This window comes from Centroberyx gerrardi, chromosome 6, assembly GCF_048128805.1.
Source record: "Centroberyx gerrardi isolate f3 chromosome 6, fCenGer3.hap1.cur.20231027, whole genome shotgun sequence".
Classification (NCBI taxonomy): domain Eukaryota; kingdom Metazoa; phylum Chordata; class Actinopteri; order Beryciformes; family Berycidae; genus Centroberyx; species Centroberyx gerrardi.
Genome location: NC_136002.1, coordinates 33,000,431 through 33,015,430, shown reverse-complemented (window position 1 = coordinate 33,015,430; position 15,000 = coordinate 33,000,431). Strand labels below are relative to the sequence as shown.

Below are 15,000 nucleotides of genomic sequence, written 5' to 3'. Positions count from 1 at the left end.
AATCAAATCAAATCAAACCGGTGCGGAGGCCAGCTGCTGCACAGCCAGGCTCTTCACTCCTCTACTGTCAGTGTTCAGTCAAGGTGTTTTTAGGGGGCTTTCCTACCGGCCTTTTAGTCTCGATCTGGGTTCCTAATATTTAAGCAACATACAGTCTACATTAGACTAATCTAACCTGAGAAACTAAGACCAGTCTAAGGCTTAGACTAGTCTTAAACTAGCTTTATGCAACTGGCCCCAGGACACAGTCGCTGTTGGGGGGATTCAACATGTGATCTTGCCTCTCTAACTATGAACCTTTGTCTTTTGAAGCGTTTTAGAAGTCTGTCTTCAGTAGGAGGAGCCTGTCCTTCATGCTGATCTGCTGTTAAAGGGAGAAATACGTCTGTTTTCAGCTCGGTTTTGAACTACAGACCTGTGGCATGTCAGCTGAGCAGAGTTAGGGCGAGACACGATGCAGACTGTGGAAGTGATTAGGGCACAGCCGGTTCTCCCTATAGGCTGAACAGGCAAATGCTTACGGCCTCATGCATCCTTTAATGTATTTTTTCTACTTTTGAAAAAAAAAAAAAAAGTGTTACTGTTCTTGTTGGATACCTTAGTGATCATAAAACCAATCAAAAGCTGTGATTCGGGGAAGGCCCACCCCCAGCAAGAGATGAATCTTATTGGCTGGGGCTCCCATGAAAGTCTTCATTTTAAGCTCATGTCCACACAAGAGGAGAGAGCCACATTCACCTTTGTATTTATAGCATTTTATTTTGATATTCATGCGCTGTATCTTATAACAGGTAACAAACATTAGGGCTGCACGATATATCGTTTCAGCATCGTCATCGCGATGTGCGCATGCGTAATAGTCACATCGCAGGACGTGCGATGTCAAGTAAGGCAAATTAACTCAAACACGTCATGCTACAACTTTTTTGCTGCTTGATACAAAAGGAAAACTCGCACGGTTCTCATTTTCCATGACTAGTCTACAAGAGAAGTCTGTCTGATATAACATCATTTACTCCGATTTAAGGGTTTGTTATAAGAGTAGCGTATGTTACCTTTCCAGCTTTCGCGGCTCTGAACCGTAGTTGGGAAGCCTCTGGTGTTGTGCTAGCCTACTTTAGCTTAGCCTGGCTAGTAGCTGGTAACAAGCTTTTTACTCAGAGTCCGGACCGACTCTGCAGTGGAGAACTGGCACTTTATTTCTGTACAGCAGCGAACATAATGCACGGCCTCTCGGTGGCGCTCTAAGCTCTTTTCTGCTAACTATGGTAACTTTACTCACTTAGCATCCTGCAACTCACTCTGGCTGCGGCTAAAGCTAAAAACACACTCACTTCCTACTACGTCACCCGTGCAGGTTACCCACAAGGCCTTGAAAGGGGGCCTCCACAGAAGACTTTGCCAAGGGCCTCCAGCAGTTCAGAGCCGGCCCTGTGGAATAAAAGTCTCCATGTAAACACAGTGAGTCGCCCGGCCAGGTGAGACAGAGAGGAGAGGCTGGACTGAGCTGCAGATGTGACCGGTGCAGGCTGCAGTCTGGAGTTAAACTGCATCACATTATGTTATGCTTTATGACAGAGTTCAAAGTGTGAATTTATGGTATACATAAATCTATATCCATATGCAGCGTTGGATTTATAACTGGACTGATGCTGCTTGAGGATTTAGTGCTTCTGTACTTTATGGTTAAGAACCAAAGTGTGAATGTCTAGTTTATATAATCCATATGCAGAAGTGAGTGAGAAGAGTTAAGACCGGAGTGATGCTGCTTCATCTGGAGCGGGCAGAGATTAAGCATTTTAATATCAATAAATCATTCTCACATTAATGTAGAGTCATCAGCATAATGACAGTAAACATCCTCCATAGTTTCTCCACCTGGTGGATCTGGAGGGAAATCTGCTGGATCTTTACGGCACAAAACAGGAAGAGGTTCTTCTTCTGTTCTTCCAGAGCAAACGGAGATAAAGCTGAAAGAGTTTCTGGCAGCAGATGGTGGAAGGAGGGAAAGGAAGATGGAGAAATCACTTCCAACATGTTGATCCTCTTCAGGGAGGGGGAGGGGGGCAGGAAGCAACGGGGCTGATGGGAAATTGAAGTAGTCAAATTGAATTAACTGGCGCCACCTTGTGGCAAAAAGACATCACTCTTGGTTACTGCAGACAGTCCTGCTGAACTAGTTTTCTTTTTCATTTAAAGATTATTTTTGGGGGCATTTTGCCTCCATTTGAGAGAGATGGGTGATTGGGTGACATGCGACCCAGGTCCTAGTCTGGATTCAAACCCAAACCCAGGAACAGGAACCACCAAGATGATCTCTGGACTGGGGTTTGGCAGAAGCTTGTACGTTTCTGTTACTTATAATGAAATCATTTTAAAAACAATATTTCCTATCAAATGATGAATGTGTTCTTGGTAAGCAGCTGTGCAGTAAGCAGGTAAACAGCGGGGATGACGAGCGGCTCGCTCTGCATCAGCAGAACAGTGGAAACAACGTCTTATCGTCACTCTCCGCTCACTTTACCTTCCAGCTGCTTGCTGCTTTGCACTAAATCGGCCAAAAGCAGCCGGCCTGTTTACACTGAGGCAGCACGTGACAGCCAATCATTTACTGCCAATGATCAATTAATCTATCAGCACACATGATGCTGCTGGAGGGATGAGGTGACTTCAGCTGTATCATGAGAATACTGATGAGCAAATGTACAGACTGGGGAAGCCTGTAAGAAGGGAATAGACTAGAATAGAATAGAATAGAATAGAATAGAATAGTGTCATGATTCTTATTACTGCTGTGAATAACTGGGACAGCTGAGCAGGATTTAAGGTGGAATGTCCCTTTAGTTAACATGTGGAAACCACTACCTGCACCACCATGTGATAAAACACTTTACAGCACAGCACTCCAGCATGTGTGAACACAGTAGAGTTCAATAGAAACCAGCTGAGTAGAAAACAGCTGCTAGAATTTAAAAGACTTCAATTCAGGTGGAAAATAAATGGGTGTAACTAACTATTAAAGGTTAACACAGTTAATTAGACTGTAATTCTAAATAACAGCAGAAATAAATGTAATAGAAGTGAATAACATTACACAGAGTAGGACACAGCAGGATACATATTCAATCCAATAGAATATAGTAGAAGAGAACAGAAAAAAGATGAACAGAATTGAATTACATGGAAAAGAGGAGAAAGGTAATAAAATAATCCTATACATAATAGGATAGAATTGCACAATATAGAATAGATTTAGACAGGACTGAGGAGAATATAATTGAATTTAATGGGATAGAAAAAATATAGGCTAATTAAGAATAGAATTCAGATTTAATGTAATTGAATTAAAGTGTGGGCCTACATGATGAGAATACAAGGTAGAAGGTAGAAATAGTAGAATCGAATAGAATCGATTGGAATAGAAAAAATAGAATTACTCTACATTGTTGTATGAAACTGCATTCAGTAGAATAGAGTAGAGTAGAGCTGGGTAGAATTCAATAGAGCTGGACGCAGTGTAGCAGCTGAATAATATAATACATAATTACAATAGAATAGAAATGTCATTTTTCTCATTCTTCAGTATCAGTCCGTTCCACTCTTTCTCAGCTTCTACCATTGTAAATCTAACAATGTTGCTGGGACACACACACACACACACACACACACACTCTCACACACACACACACACACACACACACACACACTCTCACACACACATCCGAATGGTTCCTTTCATGTTGGGGATTACGGTCCTGCAGAGAGCAGAAACTCGTGAATAGAAACAGATTTACCCCGTCTCTCTCTCTGGAGGCTTACACACACACACACACACACACACACACACACACACACACACACACACACACTAAGTCCCAGTGGGCTCGGTGCCCACAGAGTAAAGCTCTCATGTTTGGTCACTTTGTCCTGGTGAAAGAAACTCTGGAGAAACAGTTAAGAGTCTAGAAAACACACACACACACACACACACAGACACACACACACACACACACACACACACACACACAGGCACAAAGTGATTGCACAAACACAAGTATAAAATGTACTGAGACCAAAGAGCTGGCTGCTGCTTTTCTGTTTCACACACACACTCCACACTCACATGTGGAGTGTGTGTGTGTGCACGTGTGTGTTCAGATACACACGCATATGAAGATGTGTGTGCACACATGCGTGTTCATACAAATGTTTCTGTGTGTGTGTGTGTGTGTTTGTGTGTGTGTTGTCACTTCAATAACTTTATTGTCATGACGGTTTATCAGAAACAGTATTAGCAAATCAGTTGATTTGTAAAATGTAAAATAACCGTTGAAACATTCAAACCTCCTGACTCTCTCTCTCTCTCTCTCTCTCTCTCTCTCTCTCTCTCTCTCTCTCTCTGTCTCTCTCTCTCTCTCTCTCTCTCTCTCTCTCCCTCCCTCTCTCTCTCTCTCTCTCTCTCTCCCTCCCTCTCTCTCTCTCTCTCTCTCTCTCTCTCTCTCCCTCTCTCTCTCTCCTGTTCTATTGTGTTTTTATTTAGGGGAGTGAAGTCTCGTCTGCTCCTCTATTGGTTGTTTTTCTTGTTAAATTTACAATCCACTGAAACTGTTGTCCACTGGAGGTTTCACTGAGCCAGTAAAACCAGAGCTGAACACAAACTGGTTCAGAGTGGTTTTATCCACCGGGGGAGAGGGGGGGGGGGGAATTCCCTACAGCCGAACACCTCAGGACCCCATTTCCCATAAGGCATTGCGATTTAACACCGGGAGCCACGATTAAAGTGGCACTAGCCATTAGTGCCACTAACTTTGCACATTGGCGGCCCCAAGTGGCAGTGAGAGGTGGCTATTTGAATTTTTGAAAGTTTGAAGGACTTCATTACCCAGAAGCCCTGTGTGGTGAGGTCAGTAAAGCCGTCTGTGCTGCTTTATACCAAAGGAAACCAAAGGAACCAGAGAGGAAAAGATCTAATGTCGGTGAGTCCAGCTTCCTCTGCTGCTGTTCAGGAGACTCTTCTGGATTTCCCTCTTCGGTCTGGATCGGTCTCTTCCTCTGAGGAGAAGATTTCCCACCAGAGAGCAAACTGACAGCAGAGTTTAATCTGACAAACAGGAAGTGGAGACCGTTCTGTATCACAAGCAGAATTTAACTCTGTCTCAGTATCTTCTGTTGGCTCCTGTTGTCCTGTTCTTAGATTCAGATAAAAATGTAATGAAACAGATTAAATACTCTCCTCTTCCTCTCCTCTTCCTCTTCCTCTCCTCTCCTCTTCCTCTCCTCTCCTCTTCCTCTCCTCTCCTCTTCCTCTTCCTCTCCTCTTCCTCTTCCTCTCCTCTTCCTCTCCTCTCCTCTTCCTCTCCTCTCCTCTTCCTCTCCTCTCCTCTTCCTCTCCTCTCCTCTTCCTCTTCCTCTCCTCTTCCTCTTCCTCTCCTCTTCCTCTTCCTCTCCTCTTCCTCTCCTCTACCTCTCCTCTCCTCTTCCTCTCCTCTCCCTCTTCCTCTTCCTCTCCTCTTCCTCTTCCTCTTCCTCTCCTCTCCTCCCCTCTTCCTCTTCCTCTCCTCTCCTCTTCCTCTTCTCTCCTCTCCTCTCCTCTCCTCTCCTCTTCCTCTCCTCGTCTCTTCTCTCCTCTTCCTCTTCCTCTCCTCTCCTATTCCTCTTCTTCTCCTCTCCTCTCCTCTTCCTCTTCCTCTTCCTCTCCTCTCCTCTTCCTCTCCTCTCCTTTCCTCTCCTCTTCCTCTCCTCTCCTCTCCTCTCTTCTTCCTCTTCCTCTTCCTCTCCTCTTCCTCTTCCTCTTCCTCTTCTTCTCCTCTCCTCTCTTCTTCCTCTTCCTCTTCCTCTTCCTCTCCTCTTCCTCTTCCTCTTCCTCTTCTTCTCCTCGCCTCTTCCTCTCCTCTTCCTCTCCTCTCCTTTCCTCTCCTCTTCCTCTTCCTCTCCTCTCCTCTTCCTCTCCTCTCCTCTCCTCCCCTCTTCCTCTTCCTCTTCCTCTTCCTCTCCTCTCTTCTTCCTCTTCCTCTTCCTCTCCTCTCCTCTCTTCTTCCTCTTCCTCTTCCTCTCCTATTCCTCTCCTCTTCCTCTCCTCTCCCTCTTCCTCTCCTCTTCTCTCCTCTCCTCTCCTCTTCCTCTCCTATTCCTCTCCTCTTCCTCTCCTCTCCTCTTCCTCTTCCTCTTCCCCTTCCTCTCCTCTTCCTCCCCTCTTCCTCTTCCTCTCCTCTCCTCTTCCTCTTCCTCTTCCTCCCCTCTTCCTCTTCCTCTCCTCTCCTCTTCCTCTCCTCTTCCTCTTCCTCTTCCTCTCCTCTCCTCTCCTCTTCCTCTCCTCTCCTCTCCTCCCCTCTTCCTCTTCCTCTTCCTCTTCCTCTCCTCTCTTCTTCCTCTTCCTCTTCCTCTCCTCTCCTCTCTTCTTCCTCTTCCTCTTCCTCTCCTATTCCTCTCCTCTTCCTCTCCTCTCCCTCTTCCTCTCCTCTTCTCTCCTCTCCTCTCCTCTTCCTCTCCTATTCCTCTTCCTCTCCTCTCCTCTTCCTCTTCCTCTTCCTCTCCCTCTCCTCTTCCTCCCCTCTTCCTCTTCCTCTCCTCTCCTCTTCCTCTCCTCTTCCTCTTCCTCTTCCTCTTCCTCTCCCTCTTCCTCTTCCTCTCCTCTTCCTCCCCTCTTCCTCTTCCTCTCCTCTCCTCTTCCTCTCCTCTTCTCTCCCTCTTCCTCTTCCTCTCCTCTTCCTCCCCTCTTCCTCTTCCTCTCCTCTCCTCTTCCTCTTCCTCTTCCTCTTCCTCTCCCTCTTCCTCTTCCTCTCCTCTTCCTCCCCTCTTCCTCTTCCTCTCCTCTCCTCTTCCTCTCCTCTTCTCTCCCTCTTCCTCTTCCTCTCCTCTTCCTCCCCTCTTCCTCTTCCTCTCCTCTCCTCTTCCTCTCCTCTTCCTCTTCCTCTTCCTCTTCCTCTTCCTCTTCCTCTTCCTCTCCTGTAGCCAGATGTCTTCCTCGTTGTCATAACGGAGCGTTGTGCCGGCAGCCAAACCGCTGTGAGTGTCGGCGAGGTTTCCACGGTTCTCGCTGTGAGTTTTCCACGGTGACCTTCGCCCTGCCCGGCCAGCCGTGGACTTCCGTCCGACCCACCGACGACCCACGCTGGCCTTCGCGCCGCCTCAGCCACATTAAAGCCACCCACACCCCCCTGAAGCCTGTGACCTCCAGCACCAAACGCCCTGCCAAGACTCTAGCGAAGCCTACGTTTAACCCGCTGAAATCCACCAAACCCACCAAAAGCCCCGTCGTCCGACTTATAAAGTTTTCTGTAGCTGGCGTTGGCCCGGGTCCGAGCGCTACCGGCTCTCCAGCTACAACTAATCCTGTTCAGTCCACCGTTTTGATGCCTACCGTCATTTTACCACCAACCGCCTCCACCAGAGCTTCTAAAACGGCAAGCGGCAAAGCTGCCCGCTCCGGCGCTAACACAAGAGCCTCAGGTGTCAATCCATCTGCCCATGCTGATAGACCACAGACTCAGCTTGTTACCCCTCTCCGTCCCGCCCCAGCTGTAGCTGCCCGCCCTGAAACTGCCCCTGGCTGGTTAGGACCCACAAAACAACCCATACAATCAACCAAAACTCCCGCAGAAATGGGAAGCAACCATGGGAAAGAGGAGGAGGATGCTTGGTCTCCACCAGGAGGAACAAAGAAGGAGTTTGCCGGTCCAAAGCTCGGAGCTGAGGCTGAGGAGGTTCTGCCAGAGGACAGACAGGGAAGACTAACCAGCTGTAAGACCGCAGAGACTGAGGAGAGAGCAGAGATCCAAGATAGCCCGAAAACCCCTCTAGAGCCTGATTCAGGGCCGAGGGCAGAGGAAACTCTAACTCTAGAGTCTGATTCAGGACTAAGGGTAGAAGAAAGACTAGCAAACCCTAAAAGTCTTGGTCCTGAGTCTAATTTAGGGTCTAGGACAAAGGAACGACTAACCAGCTCTAAAATCCCAAATCTAGAGTCTAGGACAGAGGAAAGTCCAACTCTAGAGTTTAATTCAGGGTCTAGGACAAAGGGAAGACTAACATTAGACTCTAATTCAGGGTCTAAGGCAGAGGAAAGACTAGCCAGCTCTAAAAGCGTAACTCAAGAGTCTAATTCAGGGTCTAAGGTAGAGGAAAGTCTAAATTTAGAGTCTAATTCACGGCCTAGGACAAAGGAAAGGTTGGCCAACTCTAAAATCCCGATGCTAGAGTCTAACTCAGGGCCTAAAATAGAGGACAGACTAAATCTAGAGTCTAACTCAGGGACTAGGACAGAGGAAAGCCTAAGTCTAGACTCTAATCCAGGGTTTAAGGCAGAGGAAAGACTAGCAAACTCTAAAATCCTGAACCTAGACACTAATTCAGCTTCTAAAACAGAGGAAAGTCTAACGTTAGAGTCTAATTCAAGGCCTAGGACAAAGGAAAGACTAACTTTAGACTCCGATTCAAGAACTAAGGGAGAGGAAAGACTCGCCAGCTCCAAAAGCTTAACTCTAGAGTCTAATTCAGGGTCTAAAGTAGAGGGAAGACTAACACTAGAGTCAGATTCCGGGCCTAAGGAGGAGAAAATTGGGGAGAGAGGAGGAAGTTTTGATCTGGGAGTGAAGGGAGAGAGGAGGAGGGATGAAGGAGGGAGGACCGAGACAGAGGAGGAGAAGGAGGTGAAGCCTGGAGGAGAGAAGAGACACTACAACGTCCGCTGGCAGCCGCTCAGGTGAGGACACACTCCCTGTCTGTCTCTATGTCTCTCGCCCTCTCTCTCTCTCTCTCTCTCTTTCATCCCTTCCTGCTTTTCATCCTTTTGTTCCTGTGATTTCCTCAACCTCTTTCTCTTGTTGCCTCCTTTCTCCTCCACCTCCTCCCTTCTTTTCCTCTCCTCCTCCTCTTCTTCCTCCACACCTCTTTCTTTTTTTGCCCTTCCTCCTCTCCCTTGTTCTCTCCCACCGCCTCCTCCTCTTCCTCCTTACAGCAATGTGCACTGTATGTGAGTGTGTGTAGTTAATTGGATATAAAGTGCAGAGTGATTGATGGATGGATGTGTGAGAGCAGAATACAGACTGAATGAAAAGATGAGAGGGAGATTTCTGAATGAAAAGAAAAGAAAAGAGTGTAGTTCCCTCTTCAGACAGCAGGGGGAGCTGTTCACCTGGTAATACATACTGTACTTGATACGGTACTGTACACTGTACTACTGTACATACTGTACTTCATACTGTATTGCAGTGGTTCTCAACGTGGGGTCCGGGGACCACCAGGGGTCCTTGAGGGGGTTCCAGGGGGCCCGCAGCAAACTGATGAATTATTAAACTTCAGCATTATTTCATTTACAAGAAGTTAACACAGTTAGAGAATGTAGAAGAATGACTGTTCTGATCATAGTTTCTCTGTTATCTCTCTACCTATATATACAGACAGTCATGGAGTTCTGGACAAAATCATATCTGACAATAAAAATATTCTCAGATTTGGGTCCGAGAGACAAAATCTCATCAAATGGGGGTCTGTGGCCCTAATGTGGACTATAGTAGCGGCCCTTGATATGAAAAAGGTTGAGAATCACTGCTGTACTGTATACTGTACTACTGTATGTACTGTGCTACATGCTGGACTACATACTGTACTACCAACAGGCCCTTTTCACGTTCTGTTCCTCAGCTTCTGCAGTGAGAAACCGGTGCATCACAACCTCCTGTTGCAGCTCTGTCCTGCACTAAGTCTCCACAACCTGCCCAACATTTTTAATTTGTTACATTATGTATCTAGAGCTAGTCACCATTACAGTTTTGTTGTTTTTGTTGGATCGGTTTGTCAATAAGTCGCAAAAAGAAACTTGCCACAGTTAAGCTGTAATGCACCGGTTTAGCTGTTACCATGACGATGTGAAAAGGGCCTATTGTACTGTATGCTGTACATACTGTTCTGCATACTATACATAGTGTACTACTGTGCTGTACTACTGTACTGCATACTATACTGAACACTATACTACATACTGTACTGCATACTGTATTATATACTATACTACAAACTATACTACATACTTTACTACTGTACTACAAATTACACTACATACTGTATTACTGTACATACTGCACTACATGCTGTACATACTGTACTGCATAGTGTACTACATACTGTAGGCTACATACTGTATTGCATACTGTACTGCAATACTGCACTATACAGCACTGCACACAGTTTACAGTTACAGTTAACTCTTACAGTTACAGTTACAGTTCACAGTTACATCTTACAGTTACAGTTTACAGTTACAGTTACAGTTACAGTTCACTCTTACAGTTACAGTTACAGTTCACAGTTACATCTTACAGTTACAGTTTACAGTTACAGTTACAGTTACAGTTCACAGTTACAGCTTACAGTTACAGTTTACGGTTACAGCTTACAGTTACAGTTTACAGTTACAGTTACAGTTACATCTTACAGTTACAGTTTACAGTTACAGTTACAGTTACAGTTCACAGTTACAGCTTACAGTTACAGTTTACGGTTACAGCTTACAGTTACAGTTCACGGTTACAGCTTACAGTTACAGTTCACAGTTACAGCTTACAGTTACAGTTTACAGTTACAGTTTACGGTTACAGCTTACAGTTACAGTTCACGGTTACAGCTTACAGTTACAGTTCACAGTTACAGCTTACAGTTACAGTTTACAGTTACAGTTACAGTTACAGTTCAGAGTTACAGCTTACAGTTACAGTTTACAGTTACAGCTTACAGTTACAGTTCACAGTTACAGCTTACAGTTACAGTTTACAGTTACAGTTACAGTTCACAGTTACAGCTTACAGTTACAGTTTACAGTTTACAGTTACAGTTTACAGTTGTAGTTTACAGTTACAGCTTACAGTTGTAGTTTACAGTTACAGCTTACAGTTACAGTTTACAGTTACAGTTACAGTTACAGTTCACAGTTACATCTTACAGTTACAGTTTACAGTTATAGCTTACAGTTATAGTTTACAGTTACAGCTTACAGTTGTAGTTTACAGTTACAGTTACAGTTATGGTTACAGTTCACAGTTACAGCTTACAGTTACAGTTTACAGTTACAGCTTACAGATATAGTTTACAGTTACAGCTTACAGTTATAGTTTACAGTTACAGCTTACAGTTATAGTTTACAGTTACAGCTTACAGTTACAGTTTACAGTTACAGTTACAGTTACAGTTCACAGTTACATCTTACAGTTACAGTTTACAGTTACAGCTTACAGTTGTAGTTTACAGTTACAGTTACAGTTACAGTTACAGTTACAGTTCACAGTTACAGCTTACAGTTACAGTTTACAGTTACAGTTACAGTTACAGTTCACAGTTACATCTTACAGTTACAGTTTACAGTTACAGCTTACAGTTGTAGTTTACAGTTACAGTTACAGTTACAGTTACAGTTCACAGTTACAGCTTACAGTTACAGTTTACAGTTACAGCTTACAGATATAGTTTACAGTTACAGCTTACAGTTACAGTTTACAGTTACAGCTTACAGTTATAGTTTACAGTTACAGCGTACAGTTATAGTTTACAGTTACAGCTTACAGTTATAGTTTACATTTTACAGTTACAGTTACAGTTCACAGTTACAGCTTACAGTTATAGTTTACAGTTACAGCGTACAGTTATAGTTTACAGTTACATCTTACAGTTATAGTTTACAGTTATGGTTACAGTTACAGTTCACAGTTACATCTTACAGTTATAGTTTACAGTTACAGCTTACAGTTACATTTACAGCTCAAAACAAGGAGACATATTCACTACTGATTGGCCCAGACGGGGAGCGACATGTTTACTGTTGGCTTGTTTTGCTTGTTTTAACAAAAATATAATTTTAAGATTCAATATGAGATGAAAAGATGAATGGATAATTTATGTAGCTGCTGTGAATCTGCTGTGTATTTCAGCATTAGACCACCACGTCCCCTCAGTTAACACAGGTTAGGTTATCTCTGTCTGACTTCTCACTAAATACCGTCTCAGTCATTATGCTGCAAAAAACCCTCAAATCCATCCATCTCCTTATCATCAACTTCTTATCTTTGGAAACAGATGAACTTTTCCAATCTCTCATTTGCTTTATGACTGAAAACCAGATTACATGACTTGTTTAGATGAATTTTTTTTTGCAGTACACTGCAGTGTTGTAGCAACAGCCACAGACTGACAGAGGTGAATACCAGTGTGTGTGTGTGTGTGTGTGTGTGTAGTCAGCATGCTGTTGTGTGTATGTTGTCCTCACGTGTGTTGGCATGTATCTGCTTTTGGATGCAGCTCTGAGGTAAAGCTGCTTGTACTCCCTGTGTGTGTGTGTGTGTGTGTGTGTGTGTGTGTGTGTGTGTGTGCATGCTTAAGGTTCTCTCTCTGCTGCACAGGTCTAATTGTTAAAACAGAGTTTCCTGTTACAACCAGCAGGAACAGAAGAGTCTGGAAAACACATCCAGCCAGACCAGAGCCATATATAGACAGAATTAGACCAGTTAGACCAGAGCCATATATAGACAGGGTTAGACCAGAGCCATATATGGACAGAGTTAGACCAGAGCCATATATAGACAGAGCTAGACCAGAGCCATATATAGACAGGGTTAGACCAGAGCCATATATAGACAGGGTTAGTCCAGTTAGTCCAGAGCCACATATAGACAGAGTTAGACCAGAGCCATATATATATAGACATAGTTAGTCCAGTTAGACCAGAGCCATATATATAGACATAGTTAGTCCAGTTAGACCAGAGCCATATATAGACAGAGCTAGACCAGAGCGATATGTATAGACATAGTTAGTCCAGTTAGACCAGAGCCATATATAGACAGAGTTAGACCAGAGCCATATATATAGACATAGTTAGTCCAGTTAGTCCAGAGCCATATATAGACAGAGTTAGTCCAGTTAGACCAGAGCCATATATAGACAGAGTTAGACCAGAGCCATATATAGACAGAATTAGACCAGAGGCATAGACAGTTAGACCAGAGCCATATATAGACAGAGTTAGTCCAGTTAGTCCAGAGCCATATATAGACAGAGTTAGTCCAGTTAGACCAGAGTCATATGTAGCTCCATCTCAGCCTTAAACCATTGAAGTTAATGGGGCCATGTTTTTACAGCTCCAAAAAAAGCATAAAGCATCCATCAAATTTCTCCAAACAGCTTGTTCAGCATAATCCAAGTGTTTTGTAGCCAAACGATCACACTGTGGGGCCAGAAGTCCAATATTCACCTCATTATCTCTTAGATTTCTCTCAGTCACAATGCTTTGTTGTAGATCGCACATTTGGCTTCTCAACACTTGGATTCTGCTGAACGAGCTGTTTTGGAGAAATTTGATGGATGTTTTATGCTTTTTTTTGCAGCTGTGGAGCAGCTCTGTTAGCTTCAGCAGTTTGTCAGCAGGCTGAGACGGAGCTACAGGGAAAACTGCTTTGTGTCTGGTGTCCGACCAACTAAAGTGGAGTTTCGACAGGCATGAGGGGGAGTAAACAGTGACTGAATCTTTTTTGTTTTCGGGTGAACTATTCCTTTAACAGTCAACATAACCCCATGTCAAAGGTCAGTGGGTGTTAAGGTCAAGGGTCAGAGCCAGGGTCAGGACAGGCTGTGGGAAGACAGACAGATATTCTGGACAGAGACAGAACAAACACTGGTTAACTGGCGACTACTGGTGTGTGTGTGTGTGTGTGTGTGTGTGTGTGTGTGTGTGTGTGTGCGGTATGTGAGTTCTGTAAAGGAAGGAAAGGTTGAGTAGAGTGAACAGTTGAGACAATAGTGGACCCGTGGAGCCAGACCTGTGACCTGCTGCTGCTCTGGAGACGTTACGCTGCTCCTTCACTGTGTTTTCATTTGGTTTAAGCACGGCTGGTCATGCATCTGCAGAAATGCAACTGGAGGCCATGTTAACTTGCTTTGTTTGGTTTCCTCGTGTTTTATCTTGTTGCAGACTGTATTACATCATTATGTTTTGTGATTGATTGCTGATCAGTTAGATTTAGGTCGGCTCGTTCTCTGTGATGAAGAGCTGCAGAAATAAACTGGACTTGACTTGAAGGCAAATATAGATACCAAAATTATTAGCTGCACTATAGGCACCTTCACACGTTGGTGGCCCCAAGTGGCAACTGTTTGAAGGACTTCATTACCCAGAAATCCTGTGTGGTGACTTCAGTAAACTAAATGTCTTCTTAGTGTCTAGTGAAGGTGGAGGAGGTGAGGGGGTTCAGCCAGTGCTGGTGAGTCCAGCTTCCTCCGCTGCTGTTCAGGACTCACTGCTGGATTTCCCTCTTCAGTCTGGATCGGTCACTTCCTGTGTGGAGAAGATTTCCCACCAGTGAGAATACTGATGGCCATTCTGAAAAATCTGGACGAGTGCCACTTTAAACTGAAGCTGCCGATATCTGATATTTTGTGCAGATATTCGAGATCTTCAAATTTGACCTTTTTCTTTTTGGGCATTTTTGCCTTTATTGAATATAAAGTAGAGACAGAGAGATGGGGAGAGAGAGGGATGACACCTGACAAAGGTCCCGGGCCGGGTTCAAACCCTCATGTTGTGTTCACATGGTACGCACCTTAGACCACTGAGCCACCGGGACGCCCCAGACTTGACCATTGTCATGCCAAAACTTTAGCAGAATTCAGTGTTTGCCCCAGAACTTTATTCAGGATGGAAAAGCCTCTGAAACAACATTTGGACCATCATGCGACACTAAAACTCTCCACTGAAACCCAGACTAATAGTTACAGTAATAATGTGTTCAGACAGTGTATTGGTATTAAAGCAATCATGCTCAATCCTCCATCACTTGACAGCTTGACAGCTACGTGACATTTGAGTTCAGACACACAGAAAAACAGAAATGTAAAACAAACTCGACTCTCCATGAGACTGCAGGGCGTCAGTGTGTGTGTGTGTGTGTGTGTGTGTGTGTGTGTGTTATCACGGCCCCCGGCTCCAGCAACACAACTTAATCTGTGACGTTTATCTGT

The 15,000-nt window shown here is 44.4% G+C and overlaps 1 protein-coding gene across 1 annotated transcript in view; it reads left to right on the top strand.

Moving 5' to 3' along the window:
- LOC139910962 (uncharacterized) overlaps positions 1-15,000 on the top strand; it is a gene marked incomplete at its 5' end in the record, with an annotated part of 78,444 nt that overhangs the window by 794 nt on the left and 62,650 nt on the right. Inside the window, one exon of the mRNA XM_078284219.1 lies at positions 6,952-7,843. Coding sequence (XP_078140345.1) covers positions 6,952-7,843 — 892 coding nt within the window. The remainder of the gene's footprint in view (positions 1-6,951; positions 7,844-15,000) is intronic.